Below are 14158 nucleotides of genomic sequence, written 5' to 3' on the forward strand. Positions count from 1 at the left end.
AGTGCCCATCAACTTGGGGGGGGGGGGGGGTAGCTCCTTCAAATTTTTTTTTGGGGGGGGGGCAGGCCACAGACCCCTCAGCCCCTAGGAGTTGGCTCCTATGGTGAGCAACCTGCTCCTTTGACCACCAAGAAGTATAGGATTTGGCGTTACTCTGCACACCAGCATCCATATATATGAGCCCCAGATTTACAAGAGACCCCAATTCAGAGGAGAGAGAGAGCTCTTGTTGCGGGAACCATGGAGAAAAGCATCTTTGCACACAAAGCAGTCTGAACTGGAGTGTTGCATGGGGTTGGACTCTAGATGAACCTCCGGGGTACCTTCCAACTCTGCAATTCTATATTTTCTGCTTCATAGCAAGGCAAGGGACGGTACCTTGCTACACACTGATCAAATGCACCATTTTTTTTTAATAGAAAAGAGGTTGTAGCTCAGTGGGAGAGCACCTGCTTTGCACATAGAAGGCCCTCAGGTTCAATCCCCAGCAGCATCACCAGGTGGAGCGGGGAATAAATCCTCTGCCTGAAACCCTGGACAGCTCCTGCCTATACCTGCTGGTATAGGGCAGCATATACATTTAATAAATCACCATCACCAGTGTGGGCAATATTAAGGGGCCAGGATTCTGACCAGGTAGAAGGCGTTTTCTTATGCTGATGTTTAATTCAGCCCTTTATTCACTATGAGGACTAGAACCTTGGTTTCTTCTTTCATGAAGTGCCACAGCTTAGCAGTAGTGAAGGTCCCAGGTTCAGCCCCTGCCAGTCAGTACAGGCAATGCTGAGCCAAGGGAATGACGCACTCTAAGGCCATCCCTATGTACCTACTTTTTTGCAGCCCTTAACAGAACAGAACTGTGATGACTAAGCTCATGCTATATTTTGGGTGGAAGGATATGGCAGCATCTCCAAGTAAAACTGGGAAATACCCTTATCTTAAACTCTGAAAAGATGCTGCCAGTCAGAGTAGACAATACTGAGATAGGTAGATCAACGGTCTGACTCTGAGGTAAAAAGGCCGGAAACTCCCTCCCGCCTTTTCCTGCCCGGAGTTTAAATGGCGATCGAGGCTGCGTAGTGATCTCCCCCCCCTTTTTTTTTTTTTGCTGCCCGGGGCTTAGATGGCGACCACGGCGGCTTGTTCAGGACTTTTGCGGCGCCTTGGCGCTCTCACGGGGCGCCTCAGGCGCGGAACAACGCGGGAGCTCGGTCGGGGTCTTTGGCGAACGGCCCCGTTCCCTCCACCGCCGCCCTCTTTTTTCGCCACGGCTCTCCAGCAGCGCAGCCTGACCGGTGGAGCGCGCCAGGAAGAGGAGGCGACTCAGGCCTTGAAGGCCGCGTCGGGGTACAGGCTCGTGTACACGTGTAAGGTCCGTGAGTTTGTGTGCGTATATGTTTGAAATGATTGGTGAGGCGAGAGAAAAGGCCGAATTGGGACCTGCTTCGAGGGATGGAAACGCAGTGTGGGAGGTGACGGCGTGGCGGCCATCTTTGCTCCTGGAAAATTGGCCGGGGCTTTCTTTCCCACGCTTCATGGTGATGGGAATCTAAAATGAGGCCCGATTAAGAGGACTGAGGAGCGCAGGGGCTCTTGGAGCAGCGAGCGAAAGAGAAGCCCCTTCCCCAAAACGAAGGAAGCAGCCTAGATTCGCTTTGGACTACAACGTCCATCAGTCCCAGCAAGCAAGTCCTGTGTGATGAAGCTGATGGGAGTAGTAGTTCAAGTCTCACTTAGGAGGGCGTCCTCTGGTGGAGAAGAGTAGAAAGGAAAGCAGGGAAAGATTTCTCTGCCCAGAGGGTCATATAGTTAAGAGAGAGAGCCTGGGGTAACAAGGCAGGAATGTTAATTTTATTTATTTGATAAAATGTATACACTGCTTGATTGTAAAAATAAAAGTGATTTATGAAAAAGATAAAACGATAATAATAAAATAAAAATAACGATACTTTAAAACTTTGAGAAAGTTAAAATAACAGTCAGCTACAGGTTAAAACCTCCTGCCAACCTAGCAGTTCGAAAGCACGATAAATAGGTACTGCTCTGGCGGGAAGGTAAACGGTGTTTCCGTGCGTTGCTCTGGTTTGCCAGAAGCGGCTTAGTCATGCTGGTCACATGACCCAGAAGCTGTATGCCGGCTCCCTCGGCCAGTAGAGCGAGATGAGCGCTGCAACCCCAGAGTCGGCCACGACTGGACCTAATGGTCAGGGGTCCCTTTACCTTTACCTTTACAGGTTAAAACTCATGACAATAGGAGCAGTGTGCTGCTTCCATAGGAAATACTGGGGTTCATCTAGCTCAGTGTTGTCTACAGACTTGCAACTGTAGCTTCAGACTTTCAGCAGGAGTTTGTGAGTTTGACAGGGCAGTATGCAGAGGGGAGAGGGGGGATGCTTTTTGCCCACAATGGTTAAGTCGTTTTTGGGGTTCCCTTTCAGGTGTGTGGGACACGGTCAGCCAAAACCATTTCCAAGGCAGCATATCACCACGGTGTGGTGATTGTGAAATGTCCTGGCTGCCAAAACCATCACATCATTGCAGATAACCTGGGCTGGTTCTCGGACCTGGCTGGGAAAAGGTGAGTGAGCACCACGGCAGGGGTTTGGACTAGATGTCCCTTGGGGTCCCTTCCCACTCTACCATTCTATGACTTTTCAGTGGATCTTTCTTCCCGGGTGAGGGTCTGTATATTGGTGGTGGGTGGGACTAAATCCCATAGTAGGCAGGTATGCCAAAGTGTGCATTTTGATTTTATTTATTTGGAGCATTTGCACCCCATGTTTCAGCCAAAAAAGGCTTACAATCAACCCACATAGCCTTACAATCTAAAAGAACATGGCACAGAAAAGGAGATGGACAGGAAGAGGGTTGCATATCAGGGGGCTAGACTAGATGACACTTTGGATCCCTTCTAACTGCATAATTCTGTTATCTATATATGGCTATGTTTTACCAGAGGTGGTGTGCTTCTGCATGCCAGTTCCTAAGAATGACAAGTGGGGAACCTTTTTGGGGAGTTACCATTAGAACATCTGGCTGGCCACTGTGAGGACAACTGCAGGCCTTCCCCTACATTCTTGTAGATATAGCTTCCTTGGCCATCATGGAATATGTTGAGAAAAGAGTTCTCATCCTCAGTGTTCAAGATGGAAATGATTTAAAAATTAAGGGTTGTGTATTTAACATCAGTCGTGCATAGGATAATCCCACTGAAATTAATGGACTATCACTTGCCTCCTGTGGCTCCTGGCTATCACTTGCCTCCTGTGGGAGTGCGTTCCACAACTGTGGATGTGATGCCCGAAGAAGAACTTTGTTTTATCTCAGGGTGGCTGGGGAAATCCAGCCAGATGGGCGGGGTATAAATAATAAATTATTATTGTTGTTGTTGTTGTTGTTGTTGTTGTTGTTATCTGCCCTAGTCTTATTTTTCTGTGCTTCTTTGACTGTATAAACACAGATTCTCCCTCACGCACACATGTAATGCAAGTGGGCTGGGCTCAAAATTGGCAACCATTTTGCTAAAAAGGCATATTTTGCCGTGATAAATGTAAGTCTGTTATAGGTAACATTTTCAGTTGCTGCTGCTCCCATTTTACATATAGAGAATGGAGGCATGAGAGGGCGATACCCCCAGTTCAGCATACTTTTGCCCCACTTCAAACTCAGACTGCCAGTTTCTGCCCTGGGTGGGGCTGCTGCCTCTTTAATAAAACCTTTGTTTGTTTTGCAATGCAGGAACGTGGAGGAAATCCTCGCAGCTAGGGGGGAGAAAGTTAGGCGTGTGGCTGGTGAAGATGCCTGGGAAATCCTGTTGGAGGACCCTCAGCAGACAGGAACCTCAGACCAGCCTCCCGACGGAGATGCAGAAGGACGCTGATGTGACTGGATTGCTCCACTCTCCTTTGTGTGGGGGAAAAATACAAAAAGACTTTGTTGCAGTTGTTTCAGATACTTTAATTCATCTCTTCCAACTTCCTGGCCCCTCACTTTTTCTCGATTGTAAATAACCCTAAAAGTAGTTTACAAAAAGTTAAAAAAATGAAATCAAGGAAAATTTACAATAAAACTTTTAAACATACACCAACTTTCTTTTCTTTTTATAACAATTTATTAAATTTTCGCTGGAAGCGATTGGGGGATCCAAGCAATGCGTTGGTCAATGGAACCACTGGGCTAAGCTGGTTCAGAGAGGCTGCTGTTGATGGCCTGTGTCTCCTTGAGATGGTCACTATCCATGGCCGCTTCTTAAGAGCAAAGAGAAGCAGAGAGACCAGATGCCTCTGCCACCCTCACTTCTGATCGGACGCTGTGCCAATGACGCAACCCCAGAGTCGTCTGTGACTGGACCTAACAGTCAGGGGTTCCTTTACCTTTACCTTTTTAATGCGTATATTGCTTTTCATTTGGGTATTTATGTCTCCATGCATCTTTTAGGTTTAGGTTCTCTACCATTTGAAAAAAGGTTTGTGGTAATCTCCCTTCGTTTGATTTCCCCCCTCTTTCCGTTATATCTAATTCCAGTGAGGTGACACCATTGAAATCACCCGTTAAAATAATCTCTTCATTGATGTTCCAACAGTTTTTCCTCAACTGTTTTAAAATATTGTGTCTTATTTCCATTTGGTGCGTAAATTCCTACCACTTATTTTTTCTTTCCCTCTTGTTAATTGCACTTCCAATATTCTGCCTTCGTGATCCAAGCAATGCATTGATCGATGGAACCGCTGGGCTGAGCTGGCTTGGAGAGGCTGCTGTAGGTGGCCTTGAGCTTGGGCCCTCTGGAGCACCTTCAGCACCTCTTGCTCCGAAGCAACGGGGACATAGCAGAGGTTGGGGGCGTGCTGTTCCTCCGTGCACTGGCTTTCTGGATCTTCAGCTCACAGCCCCTCTTAGGGCGCAACACCAGCAGGTCCCGCAGAGACTCATTGTAATTCTCCAGGAAGTTGGCAGTAAACTGGTACTTCCAGCCTTTGGCCTCCATCTCCTGGGCTTTCTTGAAGATCTGCACTGAATGTATCAAATAAATGTTGTAGATGTGGAGAAGCAGTGGGATCTATGCTGCATATGTGGTGAACATACAAAAAAATAATAATCAATGAATTCTGGGATGAAATATATATGGAACTTTAAAAAATGCTTAAGGTTATGTTTATAAAAAAAAACCCCAGAGGCTTTCCTTTTCTGAATATTATGTCCTGATATACAAAAAAAATGTAAGGAAATTATTTTTATATGCGACAGTGGCCGCAATAATTCTAATAGCCACAAACTTGAAAGGAGGAAAAATACCTTCAAGGTCTAATTCTAATAGCCTCAAACTGGAAAGGAGGAAAAATACCTTCAAAGTCGGAGTGGTAACAAAAGTTAATGGAATACACAGAGCTGGCTAAGCTATTAGAAATAAGAGACCATGCAGACCAAGTATTTTTTAACAAATGGGGTTTATTTAAAAATTACATTAAGGATTGTAATAGCATGAAGTCTTTGGTAGCCTTTGAATAACTTCTGTAATCCACTGAACAAGTTTAAGAAAGTACAATATCTTGACAAGTACGGTAATTATTGAAAACAGAGATGTGTTAGATAAATACATATTTAAAGCCATATGGAAATAGCGGGAAGTCATTGGAACCAAAAGAAGACTGTGATAAAGTGTAACAGATACTGATATTTTTTCTGTTTATTTATTTTTTGTTAGGGATAACTTTGATTTTGTGTTATGTTTCTTTAAGTTCAAAAGTTCAAAAGCAAAAGCATTTTAAAACACACACACAAAATCTGCACTGCGCCGGCTGTGGCAGGGTCCTGAAGATTCACACCAGCTTTCTAAGCATCTGGACAGACTTGTCTAAACAAGAATGTTTTTGGCACGCAACAAAAAGAATACAGTGAAGGTGCTTGCTTGATATCAAAGGAGAGGGAGTTCCGAAGTGTAGGTGTTTCTACATGAAGTGTCTTACAAATGCAGAAACGGAATTGTGTGGCACCTGTAGTAGTGCCAGTTCTGCCGATTGAAGCAGTTGAGTAGCCACAACTGCTCCTGACTTGCACAGATGTGTGTCAAGGCCACAGAGTAGGACTGATGCTGCACACTGTGGTTTGGGGAATATTCTAGTTCTCATGGTTCTGAACAAAAGGGAACCTGGGGCCTTCTGCATGCAAGGTGAATGCTATGCCATTGAGCTACAGCACCTTGCCTAAAAATAAAGTAAGATTCTAGTCCTTATAGATCTGTGCTTCTCTGATTTAAATTTGCAGGGTGTTAGTGTGCTGAGCCAATACAGCCATTACTCTCAACCTTGTAGATGGAAGGTGTGAGGGGCAACCTTTCCCAAACTGAGAGGACTCAATGAGAAGGAGGGGTGTGGGTGGCTTGGCCTGGCTCTGTTCCAGGAGAAGCGCCGTAAATCCTCAAGCACATTGATGCTTTTTGAAATGGCTTGACGGTGAACATTTTTCCTTAAGTGCCCTCAAGCCATTTAGGACCACATCTCCCATCAGCTCCCAATACAGCCATCTGCTTTATGGGAGGGACCATGGTCCAAAGTCCCTGGAGGGTAGCAGGTTAGCAAAAGGTTGCTCCATATGAGGCCTGGCAGCCTCAAGAAAAGATGCTCAGGTATTTTGTGTGGGGTGAGAGATTTTCCAACAGATGGCAGCAGAACATCAGGAAAGATTTTTAAAACAGAGCTGGCGAAAGGATGGAGGAAGAATCTGATTGTGTTTGATTTATGACCCCTTCGTACTTTGACTCTTGCAGTGTTGAGTGCAATGTCAATACACTATAAACACCACAAAGGATATTAAAGTTGGGAAAAGTTTAGAAAAGGGCAACCCAAATGATTAAGGGAGGTGGTGGAGTGAAAAATGGTTGCAGTGTGTGGGGCTTTTTAGCTTGGACTAAAGGTGAGGAAAAGGTGACACGAGATAAGTTTATAAAATTATGCACGGCCTGGACAAAGTGGAGAAAAGTTTTTCTTCCTCTTGTGGACATCCAATGAAGTTGTACATTGGGAGATTCAGATCAGATAAATGAAAGTCCTTCTTAGACTATGGTACTGACACAGAAGGCAGCTGTTGACACCAACATGGATGGCTTTGAAGGATAAGGGAAATTCATGCAGTAGGAGAGAGGTGTCGATGGCATCTAGCCATGATGGCCAAGCTCTGACCCCCCACAGTTGCAGACAGCAATGTTTCTGAATACAAGTTTCTGGAAGCCACAAGAGGGCAGAGAGCTCTTGTGTTTGGACTGCTTGCTGGTTTCTGGCAGGCAAGTGTTGCTGGACTAGGTGGGTCATTGACTTGATCCAGCAGACTCTTCTGATGCTCTGAACGTCAGGGTGTTTTTTTTAAAACCCTAATTATATGCAAAGCTGTGCACCAGGTGTGATTGGCATGGTGGGCCTGTTCTTTTATCTCCCCCATGCAGATAGCTGGGCAGGGCCACCCATATGCTGGTCATTCGATGTCATGATTGGTTGGATGGCCACCTGTCAGGCATGCTTTAGTTGTGATTCCTGCCTTGCAGGGGGCTCAGCTGGATGACCACTGGGGGTCCCTCCGCATCCTACAATTTATGCCTCCAAATCCATAGAAGAGGGCCAGGCCCCAAGTTGCACCCTGTACAGTGCTGAGGTGTGATTTTTGTAATGAGAAGCAGCTATTTAAAAAATGGCAAAACAGTATTTCAAGTGGGGGCTGGTGGCCAAATCCCAAGAGAGGATTCTGGTTTCAGGATCCATCAGAAGGGATGGCTTGAGCCACCTGGAATGTGGTTTGGCCCTTTGCCAAATAATGGCAGGGAAGCTGGAAGTGACCCTTCTCTGTTACCCCCACCCCAAAATGCCATGTGGGGCGAATTAGACTCTTCTCTCCCCCCCCCCTCCCAGCTTCGTCTTGGTTTCAGAGTCGGAAGCTGAAATAAAACACCAAAAGACCTTGTGTTCCAAAAATGTTTAATAAGCACCCTCTTCCCCCACAGAATTCATTTGGCAGCTCTTTGATTTTTATGGGGATGGGGAAAGTACCATGCAGATAAAGGACCCCTCCCCTCAATAAAATTATATTGTCTAACACACATCGTATATAGAATAAATTAGCGAATATATTGAATCTTGGCAGAGATATTCCTGCAGGTGGCTTGATTTCCAGTTTCGACTGGGCTCGGAGATGTGGGAAGGAGTGAAAAGCAACCCCTCCCCCACTACTCCTGTCCTCTTCCCTGAAACCAATGGAAGGCCATCTGTCAGGGACGCTTTAGCTGTGAATCCTGCATTGGAGGGGGCTGGGTTAGTTGAACCTTAGGGGCACTCTTCCAACTGTACATTTTTATGAATGTCTCTAGGAGCTTAGAGGTAGACTGCCCCTGCTGGTAGAGGCACACTCAACTTTCCATCCCCAGCACCTCTAGGATAACAGCTCCCCTCCAAGAAATGGGCCTTGTTCAGAGCCGCTCCCTTGAGGCGGGACTGCTACAGTTGAGATTGCCCCAATGTCTCGCCCCCCCCCCCAGCGCCTGCATCCTCACAGCACTAGGGCTCAGTCCAGACCCTGCACGGGGGACCGGTCTTAGCTGGGACTGGGCTGTGCTTCATCTTCTTCGTCTTCCTCTTCACCCAAGGCTAGGTCCACCCTCTGCTCGTCGATGCGCTTGGCCTGGGCCCTCTGAATGAGGCTGAAGAAATCTTCATCTGGCACAGTGGGACCGCGTGGGGTGGCATCGGGGGCTGCGCAGCGCTGGTCATCGATGCGAGAGGACTAGGGATGGGGAGGAGGAACGAGAAGAAGAAGAAGTGAAGGAGGGAGACATCACAGAGAGGAGCAGAGAGTCAGGCGGTTTAGGACTGGCTTGGATTAGATGATCCTTGCGGGGGGGGGGGGGTGTCCCTTCAGATCCTACAATATGGGACCGCCTCTCCTGGTATGTCCCACGGAGGACCTTACGGTCTTCAAACAAAAACATATTGGAGGTCCACAGGGAGTTTATGCTGGCCTCAACCAGAGCCAGGGCCTTTTCGGCCGTGGCCCCAATCTGGTGGAACACTCTGTCACAAGAGACTAGGGCCCTGCGGGACTTGACATCTTTCCGCAGGGCCTGCAAGACAGAGCGGTTCCACCAGGCCTTCGGCCAAGGCACAGCCTTTGGCAATCCTCACAGAACTCTAGCCCAGTGGTTGCCATTAATTTGATTTGAACTGACTTTATAATGAAATGATTTTAGAATGTTTTATTATTTTACTGTTGTTAGCTGCTCTGAGCCTGGCTTCGGCTGGGGAGGGCAGGATATTTATTTATTTATTTATTTATTTATTTATTTATTTATTTCCTCCAAAGGTGGTGGACTCTCTTTCCTTGGAGTTTTTAAAGCAAAGGTTGGGGGTTCTTTAGTTGTGATTCCTGCACTGCAGGTAAAGGTAAAGGGACCCCTGACCATTAGGTCCAGTCGTGACCGACTCTGGGGTTGCGGTGCTCATCTCACTTTATTGGCCGAGGGAGCCGGCGTACAGCTTCTGGGTCATGTGGCCAGCATGACTAAGCCGCTTCTGGCGAACCAGAGCAGCACACGGAAACGCCGTTTACCTTCCCGCCAGAGTGGTACCTATTTATCTACTTGCACTTTGAGGTGCTTTCGAACTGCTAGGTTGGCAGCAGCAGGGACCAAGCAACGGGAGCTCACCCCGTTGCGGGGATTCGAACCGCCGACCTTCTGATCGGCAAGTCCTAGGCTGGGCTAAATGATCCTTGGGATTATTGTTTATTTATTGCATTTTCTTTCCTCCAATGATCTAAAGGGGACATATGTGGTTCTCCCCCCACCCCACAAAAACCCTGTGAGGTAGGTTGACTGAGAGTGAGGGACTACCCCAACATGGACTTCATGGCCAATGGCAGATTTGAACCCTGATCTCCCAGACTCTAACCACCACGTCACACTGGCGTAGTTAATTTGGAACCAACGCTCACTGACAGTCCTTCGGGTCACTTGCTCCCAAGTCATGTAGAACCTTATCAGCAAGGACCAGTAGCTGGTGGAATACTGCCCAGAAATTGCATTGCAGCAGGTTGAGCTAGATGACAAATGGTCCCCCCCCCCCAATGCTATGATTCTATGCTATAATCTTCTCTGGCTGCCTAGTCCAGCATCCTGTTCTCACAGTGGCTGCCCAAGTGCCTATATGTGAAACCAGTAAGCAGGATTCCAGTGCAACACCAATTCTCCCTTCCTGTGGTTTCCGGCAGCATTGCTGCCTGTGGCCGTGGAGGCAGAGCAGAGTCATTGTGGCGAATAGTCCTCAGCAGCTCTCTTTTAAAGCCATCCAAGTTAGTCATCTCCTGAGCTGGGGTCAAGCCCTGGACATCTTAGGTCTATGGGACTGCCTAAAACTGTAACATCCTAGTTCCATCACTGAGATCACCTGCAGGAATGTTGTTGATCGGCTCTTTTTATAGCAACAAGAAACTGAGCATTCAATGTCACAGAGGAGAGGGCTATTGATGGCTACCAGTCATGATAGCTATGCTCTGTCCGCCACAGTTGGAGGCAGTAATGCTTTCGAATCCCAGTTGCTGAGACTCATAGGAGGGTAAAGCGCTTTTGTGCTTTGATCCTCCTTGCCCATTTCCCAACAGAGGCATCTGTTAGCCACTGTGAGAACAGGATGCTGACCTAGGTGGGCCATTGGCCTGATCTAGAAATGCTTTTGTGACATGCTTGGAAGCCTCCAGGTCCAGAGGCAGTCTATCGGGACTCCTAGATCCTAAGCAGCATTTGGTGACAGTGAGAACAGGATGCTGACCTAGATGGCCCATTGGCCTGATCCAGTAGGCTCTTCTTATGTTCCTATGTCATCCGCCCTGCCCTCTGGAATACTGTCCCCTTTTGTTTGGCCTATGCAAGCAATTAAGAATACATCTTTTCCCCATAATGGTCAGATTCTTTCTGATTTTAAAGTTTCACATGAGTTTGCGTTTATGCACTCAGACATTTAAAAATGTATCGTAGTATAGATATTTTTAAATCAATAGATGCTTTAGCGATGATTCCTGCATTGTCTGGGGTTGGACTAGATGACTCTTGGGGTACCTTCCAACTCTGCAATTCACTTGAGTTTGCAATTCAGTGGTTCTATGGACCAGTGCTCTGAACAGGACCCCTTCAGAGCTGGATGAGTACCCTTCCACAACTTCAACCCTCCCCAAAAAAGAACAGAGCAAAAAAATAAGCCCCAAGATTTTCAAAAGCCGGGAACTGACAGTTTCTGAAGTGGGTTTAATGATGTCAAGTGATTAGCCATGCTCAAAACATACCTGGCACTTCATGAGCATGTTGAAGAACTCGTCGCCTGGCTCCTGCTGTGTGCCGCCTTCCCTGCGGAGGTGGCTGAGGTTGTTGGGGGTAATGCGCAGGCCTGGCAGGCTGCCCACGCTGGCCCGCTGGTCGTCCAGCCGCCGGCTCTGGGAGCTGGCGATGAGGTCGAAGAGCTCCTCAGTCTGTGGGGAGGCCATTGAGGACTGGGCTGCCAGTGCAGGAAGAAAGAAATGTTATTGCAGAAACAGAATAGATGATCCCCAGGGTCTTCACCTAGTCCAACCGCTTGCAAATCAGGAAACTCAGCTGAAGTGTCCCTGGCAGGTAGCCACCCAGCCTCTGCTTTAAGATCTCCAATGAAGAAAATAATAATCATAACCATAATAGTTTAGTTGGAAAGCTCAGTTTCCATTCCTTCCTTCTGCAGATGCAGCCTAGAACTGCATTAGCTTTTTTTGCTGCTGCATCACACTGTTGACTCATGTCAAGTTTGTGGTTTACTAAGATCCCTGGATCCCTTTTCACATCCACTACTGTCAAGCCAGGTGTTCCCCAACCTATACCTGTGCATCTGGTTATTCCTGCCTAAGTGCAGAATCTGACATTTGATCTCACTGAAATTCATTCTATCTTCTGTGGTACAGTGGAACCTCAGGTTACGTACTGTTCTCCTTAACGAATGCATCGGGTAATGAGCTCCGCTAACCCAGAAGTAGATGCCCCTAGTTGCAAACTTTGCCCCAGGATGCGAGCGGAAGTCGTGCGCCAGCGGCGGGAGTAGCGGGAGGCCCCATTAGCGAAAGTGCGCTTCATGTTAAGAACGGTTTTGGCTTAAGAACGGACCTCCGGAACGAATTAAGTTAGTAACTGGAGGTACCACTGTATTAGCCTCCCCTCTCAGTTTAGCATCATCTGCAAATACAGTGTATCCCCCTCAATTCCTACATCTAAGTCATTTATAAAGATTTTTTTAAAAAATTGCTTACAGTATAGGTACAGTATAATGTACTCAGGTGAGTACATTAAAAAGCAGAACCCTGGGGGGACCCTGGGTTGGACTAGATGACTCTTAGAGTCCCTCCCAACCCTATGAATTCAGGATTCATTGGAGGTTTTTAAGCAGAGGTTGGAAGGGCAGCTATCAGGGATTCTTTAGTTGTGATTCTTGCATTGCAGGGGGCTGGGCTGGATGACTGCTGGCAGTCTCTTCCCACTCTATAATTCTGTGATGATAATGATGATAATGATAATAATAATTGCAAATTGTAGTGCAGTGATTAGAAATTATTCCAGGTTGCTTGCTCTGAAGTAATCGAGGATTTTATCAGCAAATACCAGCATCTTGTGGAACACACTGCTCAGAATTAGTCCCAGCAACAACCCTTGCTCAGCAGCTTGCAATACACATAGTTACTCTGCAGAACTCCTGGCATAAGATGTGCCCGCTAGCTTAGATAGATGTGTGAACAGAGTCGGTTGGGGGGCGGGGTGGATGGTGGTCATTGGATTGAGTACTTTTTTTCTGGGGGACAGGAGGCAGGCAGGCAGGAGGATTCCTTACTTCTGAATGGGGTAACTGTGCCCCTGAAGGACCAGGTGTGATGCCTGGAGGCCATTTTGGTCTCACAGCTGTCCATAGAAGCACTGGTTAATTCTGTGCCCAGGGCGGCTGTTTACCAGCTCCATCTGGTACGCAGGCTCAGACCCTACTTGCCTGTGTACTGTCTTCCAGAGTGGTAAATGCCCTGGTTATCTCTCCCCCCCACACACACTTTGGACTACTGCAATGCTCTCTATGTGGGGCTACCTTTGAAGGTGACTTGGAAAGTACAACTAAACCAAAATGCGGCTGCCAGACTGGTGACTGGGAGCAGCTGCTGGGACCATTTAACAATGGTTCTAAAAGATCTACATTGGTTCCCAGTACATTTCTGAGCACAATTAGAAGTATTGGCCATTGACCTAAAATGGCCTCAGCCCTGTATACCTGAAGGAGCATCTCTACCTCCATTGGACACTGAGGTCCTCCTCTGAGGACCTTCTGGCAGTTCCCTTATTGTGAGAGGTGAAGTTACAGGGAACCAATCAGAGGGCCTTCTCAGTAGCTGCGCTCCCCCTGTGGAATGCCCCCCCCTTCAGATGTCAAGGTTCGCTACTGTGAGAAGAGGATGCTGGACTAGATGGGTCCCTCAGTGCTTTTGTATGTGTCCAAATACTTTGAAGCAAGGAGGAGGAGGTGTGGGCCCTGTGGAGGAAAGCAAGAGCCCCCAGGGGCGCTCCCGCATCAGCAGGGATGACAAGAAGCACTCCTTCTATTTTTAGGAGCGAGAGAGCCTCGCTCAACCCCGCTCCTTGTCATAACACAGCCTGACCTTTTCAACACTGCCTCCTGCCTGCCTCGCAGCTTTGGCGCTCTGCCTGCATCTCCTGTGCCTGTTTTTTTCTGGAGCTTCCTCTCTTGATCCATGCACACAAACCCCTGCTTAATATTTTGATGCAAGGAAGTGTCGACTTTGAACTCGCAGGCATCCAACGAAGGTGAATGTTGAGAGGATTCATTTTGCAGCACAGAATTAATCTGTGGAACTGCCTCCTACAGGAGGCAGTGATGGCCACCTACTTGGACTGCTTTAGGAGGAGGAGGAGGTTGTTGATGGCTACTAGCCAAGATGGCTATGGCCTGCCTCCACAGTTGGGGGCAGTAAACGCTTCTTGATTATACTAGTTGCTAGAAACCCCAGGAGGGGAGAGTGCTCTTGCATGTGGGTTTCCCTTTAGGGTATCTGACTGGCCATTGTGGGAACAGGATATTTGGCCTGATCCAGCTGCAGGGCTGGATAAAAG

At 47.5% G+C, this 14158-nt stretch overlaps 2 protein-coding genes across 2 annotated transcripts in view; one reads left to right on the forward strand and one right to left on the reverse strand.

Moving 5' to 3' along the window:
* The first annotated feature begins 848 nt into the window (after positions 1-848).
* DNLZ (DNL-type zinc finger) lies at positions 849-4081 on the forward strand. Its single transcript, XM_079961827.1, has 3 exons — positions 849-1372; positions 2439-2578; positions 3739-4081. The coding sequence occupies exons 1-3, from the start codon at positions 1124-1126 to the stop codon at positions 3878-3880; spliced, it is 531 nt and encodes a 176-aa protein (XP_079817953.1). The 5' UTR covers positions 849-1123; the 3' UTR covers positions 3881-4081.
* Positions 4082-7944: 3863 nt separating this feature from the next.
* The window catches only part of GPSM1 (G protein signaling modulator 1), a 55131-nt gene continuing 48917 nt past the window's right edge, over positions 7945-14158 (reverse strand). Inside the window, exons 13-14 of the mRNA XM_079961324.1 lie at positions 11314-11522; positions 7945-8763 (exon numbers count right to left, since the gene is read on the reverse strand). Coding sequence (XP_079817450.1) covers positions 8575-8763; positions 11314-11522 — 398 coding nt within the window. The 3' untranslated portion in view covers positions 7945-8574. The remainder of the gene's footprint in view (positions 8764-11313; positions 11523-14158) is intronic.

Source organism: Podarcis cretensis (assembly GCF_951804945.1).
Source record: "Podarcis cretensis genome assembly, chromosome: Z".
In the NCBI taxonomy this organism is placed as follows: domain Eukaryota; kingdom Metazoa; phylum Chordata; class Lepidosauria; order Squamata; family Lacertidae; genus Podarcis; species Podarcis cretensis.